This window comes from Rutidosis leptorrhynchoides, chromosome 2, assembly GCF_046630445.1.
Source record: "Rutidosis leptorrhynchoides isolate AG116_Rl617_1_P2 chromosome 2, CSIRO_AGI_Rlap_v1, whole genome shotgun sequence".
NCBI classification, from domain to species: Eukaryota; Viridiplantae; Streptophyta; class Magnoliopsida; order Asterales; family Asteraceae; genus Rutidosis; species Rutidosis leptorrhynchoides.
Window position 1 is genome coordinate 93,389,807 of NC_092334.1, and position 16,982 is coordinate 93,406,788.

At 36.5% G+C, this 16,982-nt stretch overlaps 1 protein-coding gene across 1 annotated transcript; it reads right to left on the reverse strand.

The window, feature by feature from the left end:
• Positions 1 to 699: 699 nt before the first annotated feature.
• Positions 700 to 1,032, reverse strand: LOC139888079 (uncharacterized). The gene has a single exon (XM_071871112.1). The coding sequence runs from the start codon at positions 1,030 to 1,032 to the stop codon at positions 700 to 702; it is 333 nt and encodes a 110-aa protein (XP_071727213.1).
• Positions 1,033 to 16,982: the final 15,950 nt, after the last annotated feature.

Below are 16,982 nucleotides of genomic sequence, written 5' to 3' on the forward strand. Positions count from 1 at the left end.
CGGGACCAACACCATGTGGCATGAAAGTTCCCGCCCTCCCATCGAGCCCGGTCAAGAATTGTGGCAAATTTATTTGTATCAAGTCTATAAAGCCTATTAAATTTGTCTTTAAGAACCATTTCCCCAAGCCATAATTCATCCCAAAAATGTGTACTAGACCCATCTACGACTCTTTTTTGAAAGAATTAGCGAAAGCGGAGTTTCATTAAAGATATTTTTACCCACCTTAAGGATACCCGCCCAAGTGGAAGAAGCACGTGAGGAAGGAGGGGAAAAAGAAGTGCTAAGGCCCCCGTCCTCACCGTATATATTTTTAATAATAGACACCCAAAGTGGGTCATTTTCATGTTTAAACCGCCACCACCATTTTGCAAGTAAGGCACGATTTTTAAAGGCAAGAGGGGCAATATCTAACCCACCAAATTCACGAGGCTTAAGACAAGTATCCCATTTAACCCATGCCATTTTTGAGACCTCGGAAGATCCGCCCCAAAAAAACCGACGTCTCAAACCCTCAAGCTTCTCAATAACACAAGACGGGGATAAGTAAAGCGAAAAGAAATAAAGAGGTAGACTAGATAATACCAATTTAATTAATGTATGTCTACCACCATACGAGAGGGATCTAGCTTTCCAATTCGCCAGCCTCTTACCAAACTTGTCAAATATCGGATCCCATGATTTCGAGAGTTTCATCGACTATCCAAGTGGAAGCCCAAGGTAGGTAATAGGGAGTGTACCTGCTGCGCACCCAAGCCAGGCCGCCATATTTTCCGTTTCTACTTTTGAGACCCCAAGTCCATAAACACAGCTCTTATGAAAATTGATTTTTAATCCCGGTGTCAATTCAAAGCACTTAAGAATTTTAGTAAGATTTTGCACATTACGCCTATCCCATTCACCAAAAAATATAGTGTCATCCGCGTATTGCAAATGCGTGACCCGTAAGTCCCCCCGCCCAATTGAGATCCCATAAAAGCGGCTATGAAGTGCAGCAGATTTAATTAGATGGTTGAAACCTTCGGCTACCATGATAAAAAAGATAAGGGGGGAGGGGATCTCCTTGCCTCACGCCTTTCTAAAGAGAAAATTCTTTAGTTGGGGAACCGTTGACCAAAATCGAAATGAAAGCGGATGAAATACATGCGAAGATCCATTGTCTCCATCGGAGACCGAATCCCATTAACTCCATGGTTTCCATTAGAAAGTCCCAACTAATGCTATCAAAAGCCTTCTCAAAGTCAACTTTAAATAGGAAGCCTTTTCTTTTGGTTACTTTGATATCATGCAGGACTTCATTCGCAATTAACACGCCATCAAGAATATATCGATTCTTAATATATGCACTTTGTTCGAAACCGATAACCGAAGAAATAACCCTTTGTAGCCTTTTGGTCAAAACTTTAGATAGAATTTTATAAAGGCTCCCAATTAAATTGATAGGACGATAATCCCCAAATCCTTGTGGGTCATTCTTTTTCGGGAGTAATGCAACAAAAGAGGAATTACAACCTTTAGAGATCTCACCAACCTCCCAAAAATGAGTGAATACCGCGAGAAGGTCTTCTTTGACAATGACCCAATATTTTGCAAAAAAATTCATGTTAAAACCGTCGGGTCCCGGAGCCTTTTCACCACCACAATCTAATATAGCATCATGGATTTCGGAGAGTGTAAAAGGAGATTCAAGGTTCGACGCCTCCTCATTATTAAGTCGTTTGCTCAGGGGGCCACGAATTTTGAAGATACGAGAATTATGTTCACTAAAACGATTTTTGAAGTATGTGAATGCCGCCATTTTGATGTCCTCCGGGTTCTCGATCCATAAGCCATTTGAATTTATACCCCTTATGTTGTTTTTGTTTTGCCTCCTTTTGATACACGAATGGAAAAATTTGCTATTTTCATCCCCTTCCGTAACCCATTTAATCCTTGCCTTTTGTTTCAATATATCGACTTTCTCCCTATCTTTTTGAAACCACTTTTTTTTTAATCTAACCAAGATGCAATTTCAACTTCCGAGAGGTCACGAGTACCGATGATGTTTTCCCACTCAGAAATCTCTTTATGAAGTGAGTCGATTTCGGCATTTAGACTATTATATTTAGGATTACATTTTTCCTTCAACACCCCTTTTACGTTCTTAAGTTTATCACGAAATATACAATCGGCCCTTGGATTACAAATGGTAACTTTCCATGCATCTTTTATCAAATCATCACATTTTTCATCTTCGAACCAATTGTTAAAAATCCTAATAGGTTTCGGCCCGAAGTCATTATTCATATCCTTCAAAACGATGGGGCAATGGTCGGAATAATCCCTATTTAGAGTACATGCAGAAATTCCATCCCATGATGCATAACACGCTTCCGAGACTAAGAACCTGTCAAGTTTACTATATTTCAAACCGTCGTCACTAATCCTAGTAAACTTCATTCCCCCAATGGAATTTCAATGAGATTAGCCTTGTCAATGAAATCGTTGAACATCTTTGCTCTACTTTCGATAAATTCGCAATTTTTCATTTCCGCTCTTCGCCTTACTTCATTAAAATCGCCACAGATAACCCAATCATCAATATCCACCTGCATATTATTATCAAGACTATCCCAAAATTTATGTTTCAATTGATCATTATGTGACCCATAAACGTTTAATATAATAGATTCCGCCATTTTGCCCACCCATCGACCACGTATTCCCAAGAAAAATTCTCTTTCAACCGCCCCGGACACACAAAATCTAGTAGGGTTCCAAATTAAAATTGACCCGCCCGATAACCCCACCGATGGTTTAAAGATATATTCAAAATTTTTATTTCCCCATAACAACTCAATCATAAAATCAGTAACCCGTTTTCTTTTGGATTCTTGAATTGAAAAGATGTCCGGATTATGAAAACGAATTAATTTTTTAATCCAATTAAATTTTTCTTTTTCAAGTTTCCCGAGCCCACGTACGTTTAACGATATTATCTTCATTTTAAACACATAAATAAAGAGAAAACGTAAAAAGGGTAAAGTTACTTCCCTGACGGAGCCCCGATCCACTCAAGCCCAATATCGTGGCCAAATTCTTTTAAGCCCAAGCTACAATTCGATATTAATTGTTCGTTGCTAGAAGTAGGATTGTTTGGAGCCCTGATCCTTGAAACCTTACATTCCTTCTCAGAATTAATTGAACCGGTCATATTGGAACACCCATTACAGTCCTTTGCTAGATTTTGATCAACAGGACCCATGACAGAAACATTCGGCTCAGCCTGGGCTGGAACACAATTAATATCAGTTGGAGTAGTGTTGTCGACATCTTTATTATTCATGGTGTCAATGATCTCGTTGTCACTTTCTTTATCTCGTTGTGCCGGGAACCACTTATGTAATTCGTGCGTATATCGTGGGGTTGGTTGAAGACCCGGGGGGCAGCCAACATCCACATGTCCCACAGCATTACCATGAATGTTATCGTTATCACCTGTAGGATTAGGGATAGAAGTGTCCTTCTTTTCAACGTACAACACATATGGTGAGTCGAGTGTGAACTTAGGAATGGGAGGAGGCCCGTCTTGAATTTCAGGCCCGTGAGAACTGTTGGGCTGGACAGTTGCGATATTCTCACCACCTTTTGGAACATTATCGAATATTATTTGTTCCAACACAAAATTATCGTTGACAGTAACATTTCTGGAACCTGTAACATCACCGCAATCCTTCTGGGCCAGCCCTTCAGCAGACATTTGGGCTAATTCAATATCAGTCATTTTTTGGTCAACCTCATTTACATGTTCATTAACAGAATCCTTTACATGATTATCGAAATTGTTAACAGAGGATGTACCATTCACCTGTTCTTTATTAGGACCAACAAATGAGCTTTTGGCCACCCAACATTTTGAGTTGTTGTCACCTGGTTCAACCTCATTAGACTCTAAATTCGGGTTAAGACCAAAGAAGTCATTGGAGAAATCTGATTTTGATTCATCATCTATATTTGCATATTCGACATTACCCGGTAACTCAGACTCCGATATCACATCACTTCCATCACTTTCCACGTGATCTGGGTTAACATTAACTTCAAAAATCCCATTGGTTTCTTCCATTACATAAGCAAAAAAGATGGAACTATCGGATGTGACACGCACAATGTCATGTACCAAGTGTGTATCGCGTAACTTAACTAATACTTTTGCTACAACGAGATTTTGGTTACCTTTTAAAGAGCAATTTGAGAAGTCAATAGGTTCACCCCACCATTTTGCGATGGCAGTAAATGTGTTTCCGTTCCAAAACTGGACAGGAATACCCGCGATGTTTAACCATGTAATTCAACCTTGGTATGTGTGTTTTTCATCCCATTTACGAATGTTGGACATCCATTTGTTTATACAATGGTGTTTTGCATTAAGAATGGATGAAGCTTGCTCCTCGGACTCAAAGATGAACATAACTTCCATCCCACCAAGGTACTTTACCTGAACATTATCCAGATTCTCCATTTCGCACAGAAATAAGATATGCTCAAGATATTCAAGTTTAAGGATGGTACCGATAATAGCTTTATTCAGGATTTCAGTGTCATTATGTTTATCCACAACAGAGATTTCTCTAAATTTACCATTGCAGTCCCAACGATTAAACCACCCGATGCTAGTTAATTCTTTCGTAATATCACTAGTGTATCCGTCCATATTCCCAACCACCTTGTTAAAAGGACGCCCATCAGTGAACCCCTTATTCGGAATGGTATGATTATTAGGTAAAGATGATGAAACGGGTTTTATAGAAGGGGGTTGTATAGGTTTATCATTCGAGGCAGAAGCTTTTCGATCAAGGGCCTTATAAGCCTTTAGCCACCCATTACCAAGATATATGGAGTTTAGTCATTTAAGCAAGAAATTAAGGTCAGTAACATCAATGAATTTAACAAAAGCGAATTTATTACCATTTCTTAATCTTTTCGTGAAGGGTATGAAGATGTCGTGTACATTCCCATACCTGCTAATGAAGCAACGAAGATCAATCTTGCTCCATGAATCTGGGAATCCAAAAACCAAAACCGATGTGATAGACGCTGATATCGGGACAGGTTTTGGGGAGAAAGGTTCATGAACACGAGAACTAGATTGTTGGTTTAGTGGAATGTTGTTAGGAAAGGTGGCTGCACCTTTAGGGTTTGTAGGTTTGGTTGCTTGTTTAGGGTTTGTGGTATTAGGGTTTGTAGTATTCTCTGTACGGTTAGGGTTAGGGTTAGCCGATGAAGATGGCACCCATTTCTATTTGTATACCGGATGATGTGTGTGTAGTGACCCGAACTTTTCCATGTTTATATATATTAATTGAGATTGATATTTACATGATTAAATATTTCCAACATGTTAAGCAATCAAACTTGTTAAGACTTGATTAATTGAAATAGGTTTCATATAGACAATTGACCACCCAAGTTGACCGGTGATTCACGAACGTTAAAACTTGTAAAAACTATATGATGACATATATATGGTTATATATATAGTTAACATGATATTATGATATGTAAACATATCATTAAGTATATTAACAATGAACTACATATGTAAAAACAAGACTACTAACTTAATGATTTTGAAACGAGACATATATGTAACGATTATCGTTGTAATGACATTTAATGTATATATATCATATTAAGAGATATTCGTACATCATAATATCATGATAATATAATAACTTAAAATCTATTTTGATATTATAAACATTGGGTTAACAACAGTTAACAAGATCGTTAACCTAAAGGTTTCAAAACAACATTTACATGTAACGACTAACGATGACTTAACGACTCAGTTAAAATGTATATACATGTAGTGTTTTAATATGTATTCATACACTTTTGAAAGACTTCAAGAAACTTATCAAAATACTTCTACTTAACAAAAATGCTTACAATTACATCCTCGTTCAGTTTCATCAACAATTCTACTCGTATGCACCCGTATTCGTACTCGTACAATACACAGCTTTTAGATGTATGTACTATTGGTATATACACTCCAATGATAAGATCTTAGCAGCCCATGTGAGTCACCTAACACATGTGGGAACCATCATTTGGCAACTAACATGAAATATCTCATAAAATTACAAAAATATGAGTAATCATTCATGACTTATTTACATGAAAACAAAATTACATATCCTTTATATCTAATCCATACACCAACGACCAAAAACACCTACAAACACTTTCATTCTTCAATTTTCTTCATCTAATTGATCTCTCTCAAGTTCTATCTTCAAGTTCTAAGTGTTCTTCATAAATTCCAAAAGTTCTAGTTTCATAAAATCAAGAATACTTTCAAGTTTGCTAGCTCACTTCCAATCTTGTAAGGTGATCATCCAACCTCAAGAAATCTTTGTTTCTTACAGTAGGTTATCATTCTAATACAAGGTAATAATCATATTCAAACTTTGGTTCAATTTCTATAACTATAACAATCTTATTTCAAGTGATGATCTTACTTGAACTTGTTTTCGTGTCATGATTTTGCTTCAAGAACTTTGAGCCATCCAAGGATCCATTGAAGCTAGATCCATTTTTCTATTTTCCAGTAGGTTCATCCAAGGAACTTAAGGTAGTAATGATGTTCATAACATCATTCGATTCATACATATAAAGCTATCTTATTCGAAGGTTTAAACTTGTAATCACTAGAACATAGTTTAGTTAATTCTAAACTTGTTCGCAAACAAAAGTTAATCCTTCTAACTTGACTTTTAAAATCAACTAAATACATGTTCTATATCTATATGATATGCTAACTTAATGATTTAAAACCTGGAAACACGAAAAACACCGTAAAACTGGATTTACGCCGTCGTAGTAACACCGCGGGCTGTTTTGGGTTAGTTAATTAAAAACTATGATAAACTTTGATTTAAAAGTTGTTATTCTGAGAAAATGATTTTTATTATGAACATGAAACTATATCCAAAAATTATGGTTAAACTCAAAGTGGAAGTATGTTTTCTAAAATGGTCATCTAGACGTCGTTCTTTCGACTAAAATGACTACCTTTACAAAAACGACTTGTAACTTATTTTTCCGACTATAAACCTATACTTTTTCTGTTTAGATTCATAAAATAGAGTTCAATATGAAACCATAGCAATTTGATTCACTCAAAACGGATTTAAAATGAAGAAGTTATGGGTAAAACAAGATTGGATAATTTTTCTCATTTTAGCTACGTGAAAATTGGTAACAAATCTATTCCAACCATAACTTAATCAACTTGTATTGTATATTATGTAATCTTGAGATACCATAGACATGTATACAATGTTTCGACCTATCATGTCGACACATCTATATATATTTCGGAACAACCATAGACACTCTATATGTGAATGTTGGAGTTAGCTATACAGGGTTGAGGTTGATTCCAAAATATATATTTTGAGTTGTGATCAATACTGAGATACGTATACACTGGGTCGTGGATTAATTCAAGATAAATTTATCGATTTATTTCTGTACATCTAACTGTGGACAACTAGTTGTAGGTTACTAACGAGGACAGCTGACTTAATAAACTTAAAACATCAAAATATATTAAAAGTGTTGTAAATATATTTTGAACATACTTTGATATATATGTATATATTGTTATAGGTTCGTGAATCAACCAGTGGCCAAGTCTTACTTCCCGACGAAGTAAAAATCTGTGAAAGTGAGTTATAGTCCCACTTTTAAAATCTAATATTTTTGGGATGAGAATACATGCAGGTTTTATAAATGATTTACAAAATAGACACAAGTACGTGAAACTACATTCTATGGTTGAATTATCAAAATCGAATATGCCCCTTTTTATTAAGTCTGGTAATCTAAGAATTAGGGAACAGACACCCTAATTGACGCGAATCCTAAAGATAGATCTATCGGGCCCAACAAGCCCCATCCAAAGTACCGGATGCTTTAGTACTTCGAAATTTATATCATATCCGAAGGGTGTCCCGGAATGATGGGGATATTCTTATATATGCATCTTGTTAATGTCGGTTACCAGGTATTCACCATATGAATGATTTTTATCTCTATGTATGGGATGTGTATTGAAATATGAAATCTTGTGGTCTATTATTATGATTTGATATATATAGGTTAAACCTATAACTCACCAACATTTTTGTTGACGTTTTAAGTATGTTTATTCTCAGGTGATTATTAAGAGCTTCCGCTGTCGCATACTTAAATAAGGACGAGATTTGGAGTCCATGCTTGTATGATATTGTGTAAAAACTGCATTCAAGAAACTTATTTTGTTGTAACATATTTGTATTGTAAACCATTATGTAATGGTCGTGTGTAAACAGGATATTTTAGATTATCATTATTTGATAATCTACGTAAAGCTTTTTAAACCTTTATTGATGAAATAAAGGTTATGGTTTGTTTTAAAATGAATGCAGTCTTTGAAAAACGTCTCATATAGAGGTCAAAACCTCGCAACAAAATCAATTAATATGGAACGCTTTTAATCAATAAGAACGGGACATTTCAGTTGGTATCCGAGCGTTGGTCTTAGAGAACCAGAATTTTGCATTAGTGTGTCTTATCGAGTTGTTAGGATGCATTAGTGAGTCTGGACTTCGACCGTGTTTACTTGAAAAATGATTGCTTAACAAATTTTGTTGGAAACTATATATTTTTAACATGTGAATATTATGTGATATATTAATCTCTTAACGCGTTTGATATTATGTGATAGATGTCTACCTCTAGAACAAGTCCCATTGACTCACCTAATAATAATGAAGAGTCAAATGTAAATTGGAATGATTCGTGGACTGATTCACAAGTTCCCGAAGAGGAACCGGAAGAAGAGTCGGAACCGGAAGAAGAATCGGAACCGGAAGAAGAATCGGAACCGGATGAAGAAATAGAACCGGTGGGGGAAATAATAAAACGGTTAAGTAAAAGAAAATCCTCAACCAACCGACCAAGGTTAATTATGGTCAATGGTGTTTCCGCCAAGGAAGCAAAATATTGGGAGGATTACCAATTCTCCGATGAATCGGATTCCGACGAGAATTCCGATGATGTTATAGAAATTACCCCAACTGAATTTAAAAAGGCAAAAGAAAATAATAAGGGAAAGGGCATAAAAATAGAGAAATCTAATTCCAACCCCGATGAACTTTATATGTATCGTCAACCCCTGAAGTCCTTAAGTTGTAACAATGACCCGGGAACCTCTAAACCACCAGGTTTTTCTAAACCAATGTGGACAACGACGACTCGTATTAGGGGAAGATCATATATCCCTAGAAACTTGGCAAAACGATCCAAAACTGAAGAAGAAGAAACAAGCGAGTCGGAATAAGATAGTTGTATTCGTGTGGTGTAATATATGTAATATAGTGTGCTTATGCTTTATGATATATGTAAAAATTGCTTGTATTAATAAGTATTTTTTTTTATGAATCTAACTCTTGTCTATTTTACAGTATAAAAACACAAAATGGATAGACAACCCAATATTTTAAGAGACCTACCCGGAGACATGATTGATGAAATCTTGTCTAGAGTCGGTCAGAATTCTTCGGCACAACTATTTAAGGCGAGATCAGTTTGTAAGACATTCGAAGAACGTTCCAAGAATGTCTTGGTTTATAAGAGACTTTCGTTTGAAAGATGGGGGATATCACATTGGGAAACCCATAAGTTACGATGTGTTTACTTTGACGCATATATTGCGGGGAACCCAAATGCTATTTTACGCAACGGGTTAAGAAATTATTTTGACTCAATGTATCCGAATATAGGACTTCATGATTTAGAAAAAGCGGCTAACATGCAACATAAAGAAGCATGCTATGCTTACGGGTTAGTAATGTTCGCTTCTCACCAAAGTGAGAAAAAGAACATCGGGCTACAGCTATTAAACAAAACGTTCCCACAAGTGACGGAGTCGGTAATTGGGGCAAGAAATGAGGTTTTTAGATTGTTACGGGATTGTTGGACATTACGTAACCCTCGTCCCTTTGACGACGTTACAACACGATGTCTTATCAACGGCCATAACGGTTATGTTCCACAAGACCAAGGATGGGAAGTAATCCTAGTAAAACCAGAATGCATGACTTGTTTCTGGACGTATAAATTACGTGTCTTTATTGCCTTTGCTGAACGACTTGTGTACTAGCTAGAATTATCTTCACAACTATCTTGTATCAAAGTTATTGTGTGTTATATTTCATGCTTTATGTAAAATAAGCGGTATTGTAAGTTTGTAAAATATTGTATAAAAGTTTGAACGCGAAATATTATTATAATCAGTTTTTCATATAGAATTGTAGTAGTTGAATTGTATATTAGCTACTAAGTATGAACTTAACGGGTAGGTACTACCCGAATTTAAACTTATAAAACGCTAATATGAAGAAAAAGCTTTTATAAATGAGTTCATATTATGCTACGAAATACTATTAACTACTCTTAATATTCTGTATGATTAACTTGTTCCATTTGACTATTTTGAAGGAAATGGCACCGACTACTCGACACACCGTGAATATGAATGAAGAGGAATTTCGTACTTTTCTAGCTTCAAACATAGCCGCAGTACAGGCTGCGCTACATACCAACAATAACATTGGATCTAGCAGTACAGGAAATCGTGTAGGATGCACCTACAAAGAATTCACTGCCTGCAAACCTTTAGAATTTGATGGAACCGAAGGACCGATCGGATTGAAACGGTGGACCGAGAAGGTCGAATCGGTGTTTGCCATAAGTAAGTGTTTAGAAGAGGACAAAGTGAAGTACGCTACGCATACCTTCACAGGTTCTGCGTTAACATGGTGGAATACCTATCTAGAGCAAGTGGGACAAGATGATGCTTACGCACTACCGTGGTCAGCATTCAAGCACTTGATGAACGAGAAGTACCGTCCCAGAACCGAGGTCAATAAGCTCAAGACAGAACTTAGAGGGTTACGAACCCAAGGATTTGATATTACCACGTACGAAAGACGATTCACAGAATTGTGCCTATTGTGTCCGGGAGCATTCGAAGATGAGGAAGAGAAGATCGACGCGTTTGTGAAAGGATTACCGGAAAGAATCCAAGAAGATATAAGTTCACACGAGCCCGCCTCCATACAACAGGCATGTAGAATGGCTCACAAACTAGTGAACCAGATTGAAGAAAGAATTAAAGAACAGACTGCTGAAGAGGCCAATGTGAAGCAAGTTAAAAGAAAGTGGGAGGAAAACGGTGATAAGAATCACCAATACAACAACAACAGTAATTACAACAATAATCGCAACAATTATCCCAACAATCGCAACATCAATCGCAACTACAACAAACGGCCCAACAACAACAACAACAACAACAGCAACTACAACAATCATCCCAACAACAATAATAACCGCAACAACAACAACAATCAGAAGCAGCTATGCCAAAGGTGTGAAAAGTATCACTCGGGGTTCTGCACCAAATTTTGCAACAAGTGTAAAAGAAATGGTCATAGCGCGGCGAAGTGTGAAGTCTACGGACCAGGGGTTAATAGAACAAAAGGAACAAATGGTGTCGGAACGAGTAATGGCGGAGCAAGTTGTGTCGGAGCAAGTTATGCCAATGTAGTTTGTTATAAATGTGGAAAACCGGGCCACATCATTAGAAATTGCCCGAACCAGGAGAACACGAATGGACAAGGCCGCGGAAGAGTTTTCAATATTAATGCGGTAGAGGCACAGGAAGACCCGGAGCTTGTTACGGGTACGTTTCTTATTGACAATAAATCTGCTTACGTTTTATTTGATTCGGGTGCGGATAGAAGCTATATGAGTAGAGATTTTTGTGCTAAATTAAGTTGTCCATTGACGCCTTTGGATAGTAAATTTTTACTCGAATTAGCAAATGGTAAATTAATTTCAGCAGATAATATATGTCGAAATCGAGAAATTAAACTGGTTAGCGAAACATTTAAGATTGATTTGATACCAGTAGAGTTAGGGAGTTTTGATGTGATAATCGGTATGGACTGGTTGAAAGAAGTGAAAGCAGAGATCGTTTGTTACAAAAATGCAATTCGCATTATACGAGAAAAAGGAAAACCCTTAATGGTGTACGGAGAAAAGGGCAACACGAAGCTACATCTTATTAGTAATTTGAAGGCACAAAAACTAATAAGAAAAGGTTGCTATGCTGTTCTAGCACACGTCGAGAAAGTACAAACTGAAGAAAAGAGCATCAATGATGTTCCCATTGCAAAAGAATTTCCCGATGTATTTCCGAAAGAATTACCGGGATTACCCCCACATCGATCCGTTGAATTTCAAATAGATCTTGTACCAGGAGCTGCACCAATAGCTCGTGCTCCTTACAGACTCGCACCCAGTGAGATGAAAGAACTGCAAAGCCAATTACAAGAACTTTTAGAGCATGGTTTCATTCGACCAAGCACATCACCGTGGGGAGCTCCTGTTTTGTTTGTCAAGAAGAAAGATGGTACATTCAGGTTGTGTATCGACTACCGAGAGTTGAACAAACTTACCATCAAGAACCGCTACCCACTACCGAGAATCGACGACTTATTTGATCAACTACAAGGCTCGTCTATTTATTCAAAGATTGACTTACGTTCCGGGTATCATCAAATGCGGGTGAAAGAAGATGATATTCCAAAGACTGCTTTCAGAACACGTTACGGTCATTATGAGTTTATGGTCATGCCGTTTGGTTTAACTAATGCACCAGCTGTGTTCATGGACCTTATGAACCGAGTGTGTGGACCATACCTTGACAAGTTTGTCATTGTTTTCATTGATGACATACTTATTTACTCAAAGAATGACCAAGAACACGGTGAACATTTGAGAAAGGTGTTAGAAGTATTGAGGAAGGAAGAATTGTACGCTAAGTTTTCAAAGTGTGCATTTTGGTTGGAAGAAGTTCAATTCCTCGGTCACATAGTGAACAAAGAAGGTATTAAGGTGGATCCGGCAAAGATAGAAACTGTTGAAAAGTGGGAAACCCCGAAAACTCCGAAACACATACGCCAGTTTTTAGGACTAGCTGGTTACTACAGAAGGTTCATCCAAGACTTTTCCAGAATAGCAAAACCCTTGACTGCATTAACGCATAAAGGGAAGAAATTTGAATGGAATGATGAACAAGAGAAAGCGTTTCAGTTATTGAAGAAAAAGCTAACTACGGCACCTATATTGTCATTGCCTGAAGGGAATGATGATTTTGTGATTTATTGTGACGCATCAAAGCAAGGTCTCGGTTGTGTATTAATGCAACGAACGAAGGTGATTGCTTATGCGTCTAGACAATTGAAGATTCACGAACAAAATTATACGACGCATGATTTGGAATTAGGCGCGGTTGTTTTTGCATTAAAGACTTGGAGGCACTACTTATATGGGGTCAAAAGTATTATATATACCGACCACAAAAGTCTTCAACACATATTTAATCAGAAACAACTGAATATGAGGCAGCGTAGGTGGATTGAATTATTGAATGATTACGACTTTGAGATTCGTTACCACCCGGGGAAGGCAAATGTGGTAGCCGATGCCTTGAGCAGGAAGGACAGAGAACCCATTCGAGTAAAATCTATGAATATAATGATTCATAATAACCTTACTACTCAAATAAAGGAGGCGCAACAAGGAGTTTTAAAAGAGGGAAATTTAAAGGATGAAATACCCAAAGGATCGGAGAAGCATCTTAATATTCGGGAAGACGGAACCCGATATAGGGCTGAAAGGATTTGGGTACCAAAATTTGGAGATATGAGAGAAATGGTACTTAGAGAAGCTCATAAAACCAGATACTCAATACATCCTGGAATGGGGAAGATGTACAAGGATCTCAAGAAACATTTTTGGTGGCTGGGTATGAAAGCCGATGTTGCTAAATACATAGGAGAATGTTTGACGTGTTCTAAGGTCAAAGCTGAGCATCAGAAACCATCAGGTCTACTTCAACAACCTGAAATCCCGGAATGGAAATGGGAAAACATTACCATGGATTTCATCACTAAATTGCCAAGGACTGCAAGTGGTTTTGATACTATTTGGGTAATAGTCTATCGTCTCACCAAATTAGCACACTTCTTGCCAATAAGAGAAGATGACAAGATGGAGAAGTTAGCACGACTGTATTTGAAGGAAGTCATCTCCAGACATGGAATACCAATCTCTATTATCTCTGATAGGGATGGCAGATTTATTTCAAGATTCTGGCAGACATTACAGCAAGCATTAGGAACTCGTCTGGACATGAGTACTGCCTATCATCCACAAACTAATGGGCAGAGCGAAAGGACGATACAAACGCTTGAAGACATGCTACGAGCATGTGTTATTGATTTCGGAAACAGTTGGGATCGACATCTACCATTAGCAGAATTTTCCTACAACAACAGCTACCATTCAAGCATTGAGATGGCGCCGTTTGAAGCACTTTATGGTAGAAAGTGCAGGTCTCCGATTTGTTGGAGTGAAGTGGGGGATAGACAGATTACGGGTCCGGAGATTATACAAGAAACTACCGAGAAGATCATCCAAATTCAACAACGGTTGAAAACCGCCCAAAGTCGACAAAAGAGCTACGCTGACATTAAAAGAAAAGATATAGAATTTGAAATTGGAGAGATGGTCATGCTTAAAGTTGCACCTTGGAAAGGCGTTGTTCGATTTGGTAAACGAGGGAAATTAAATCCAAGGTATATTGGACCATTCAAGATTATTGATCGTGTCGGACCAGTAGCTTACCGACTTGAGTTACCTCAACAACTCGCGGCTGTACATAACACTTTCCACGTCTCGAATTTGAAGAAATGTTTTGCTAAAGAAGATCTCACTATTCCGTTAGATGAAATCCAAATCAACGAAAAACTTCAATTCATCGAAGAACCCGTCGAAATAATGGATCGTGAGGTTAAAAGACTTAAGCAAAACAAGATACCAATTGTTAAGGTTCGATGGAATGCTCGTAGAGGACCCGAGTTCACCTGGGAGCGTGAAGATCAGATGAAGAAGAAATACCCGCATCTATTTCCAGAAGATTCGTCAACACCTTCAACAGCTTAAAATTTCGGGACGAAATTTATTTAACGGATAGGTACTGTAGTGACCCGAACTTTTCCATGTTTATATATATTAATTGAGATTGATATTTACATGATTAAATGTTTCCAACATGTTAAGCAATCAAACTTGTTAAGACTTGATTAATTGAAATAGGTTTCATATAGACAATTGACCACCCAAGTTGACCGGTGATTCACGAACGTTAAAACTTGTAAAAACTATATGATGACATATATATGGTTATATATATAGTTAACATGATATTATGATATGTAAACATATCATTAAGTATATTAACAATGAACTACATATGTAAAAACAAGACTACTAACTTAATGATTTTGAAACGAGACATATATATAACGATTATCGTTGTAACGACATTTAATGTATATATATCATATTAAGAGATATTTGTACATCATAATATCATGATAATATAATAATTTAAAATCTCTTTTGATATTATAAACATTGGGTTAACAACATTTAACAAGATCGTTAACCTAAAGGTTTCAAAACAACATTTACATGTAACGACTAACGATGACTTAACGACTCAGTTAAAATGTATATACATGTAGTGTTTTAATATGTATTCATACACTTTTGAAAGACTTCAAGACACTTATCAAAATACTTCTACTTAACAAAAATGCTTACAATTACATCCTCGTTCAGTTTCATCAACAATTCTACTCGTATGCACCCGTATTCGTACTCGTACAATACACAGCTTTTAGATGTATGTACTATTGGTATATACACTTAAATGATCAGATCTTAGCAGCCCATGTGAGTCACCTAACACATGTGGGAACCATCATTTGGCAACTAGCATGAAATATCTCATAAAATTACAAAAATATGAGTAATCATTCATGACTTATTTACATGAAAACAAAATTACATATCCTTTATATCTAATCCATACACCAACGACCAAAAACACCTACAAACACTTTCATTCTTCAATTTTCTTCATCTAATTGATCTCTCTCAAGTTCTATCTTCAAGTTCTAAGTGTTCTTCATAAATTCCAAAAGTTCTAGTTTCATAAAATCAAGAATACTTTCAAGTTTGCTAGCTCACTTCCAATCTTGTAAGGTGATCATCCAACCTCAAGAAATCTTTGTTTCTTATAGTAGGTTATCATTCTAATACAAGGTAATAATCATATTCAAACTTTGGTTCAATTTCTATAACTATAACAATCTTATTTCAAGTGATGATCTTACTTGAACTTGTTTTCGTGTCATGATTTTGCTTCAAGAACTTTGAGCCATCCAAGGATCCATTGAAGCTAGATCCATTTTTCTCTTTTCTAGTAGGTTCATCCAAGGAACTTAAGGTAGTAATGATGTTCATAACATCATTCGATTCATACATATAAAGCTATCTTATTCGAAGGTTTAAACTTGTAATCACTAGAACATAGTTTAGTTAATTCTAAACTTGTTCGCAAACAAAAGTTAATCCTTCTAACTTGACTTTTAAAATCAACTAAACACATGTTCTATATCTATATGATATGCTAACTTAATGATTTAAAACCTGGAAACACGAAAAACACCGTAAAACCGGATTTACGCCGTCGTAGTAACACCGCGGGCTGTTTTGGGTTAGTTAATTAAAAACTATGATAAACTTTGATTTAAAAGTTGTTATTCTGAGAAAATGATTTCTATTATTAACATGAAACTATATCCAAAAATTATGGTTAAACTCAAAGTGGAAGTATGTTTTCTAAAATGGTCATCTAGACGTCGTTCTTTCGACTGAAATGACTACCTTTACAAAAACGACTTGTAACTTATTTTTCCGACTATAAACCTATACTTTTTCTGTTTATATTCATAAAATAGAGTTCAATA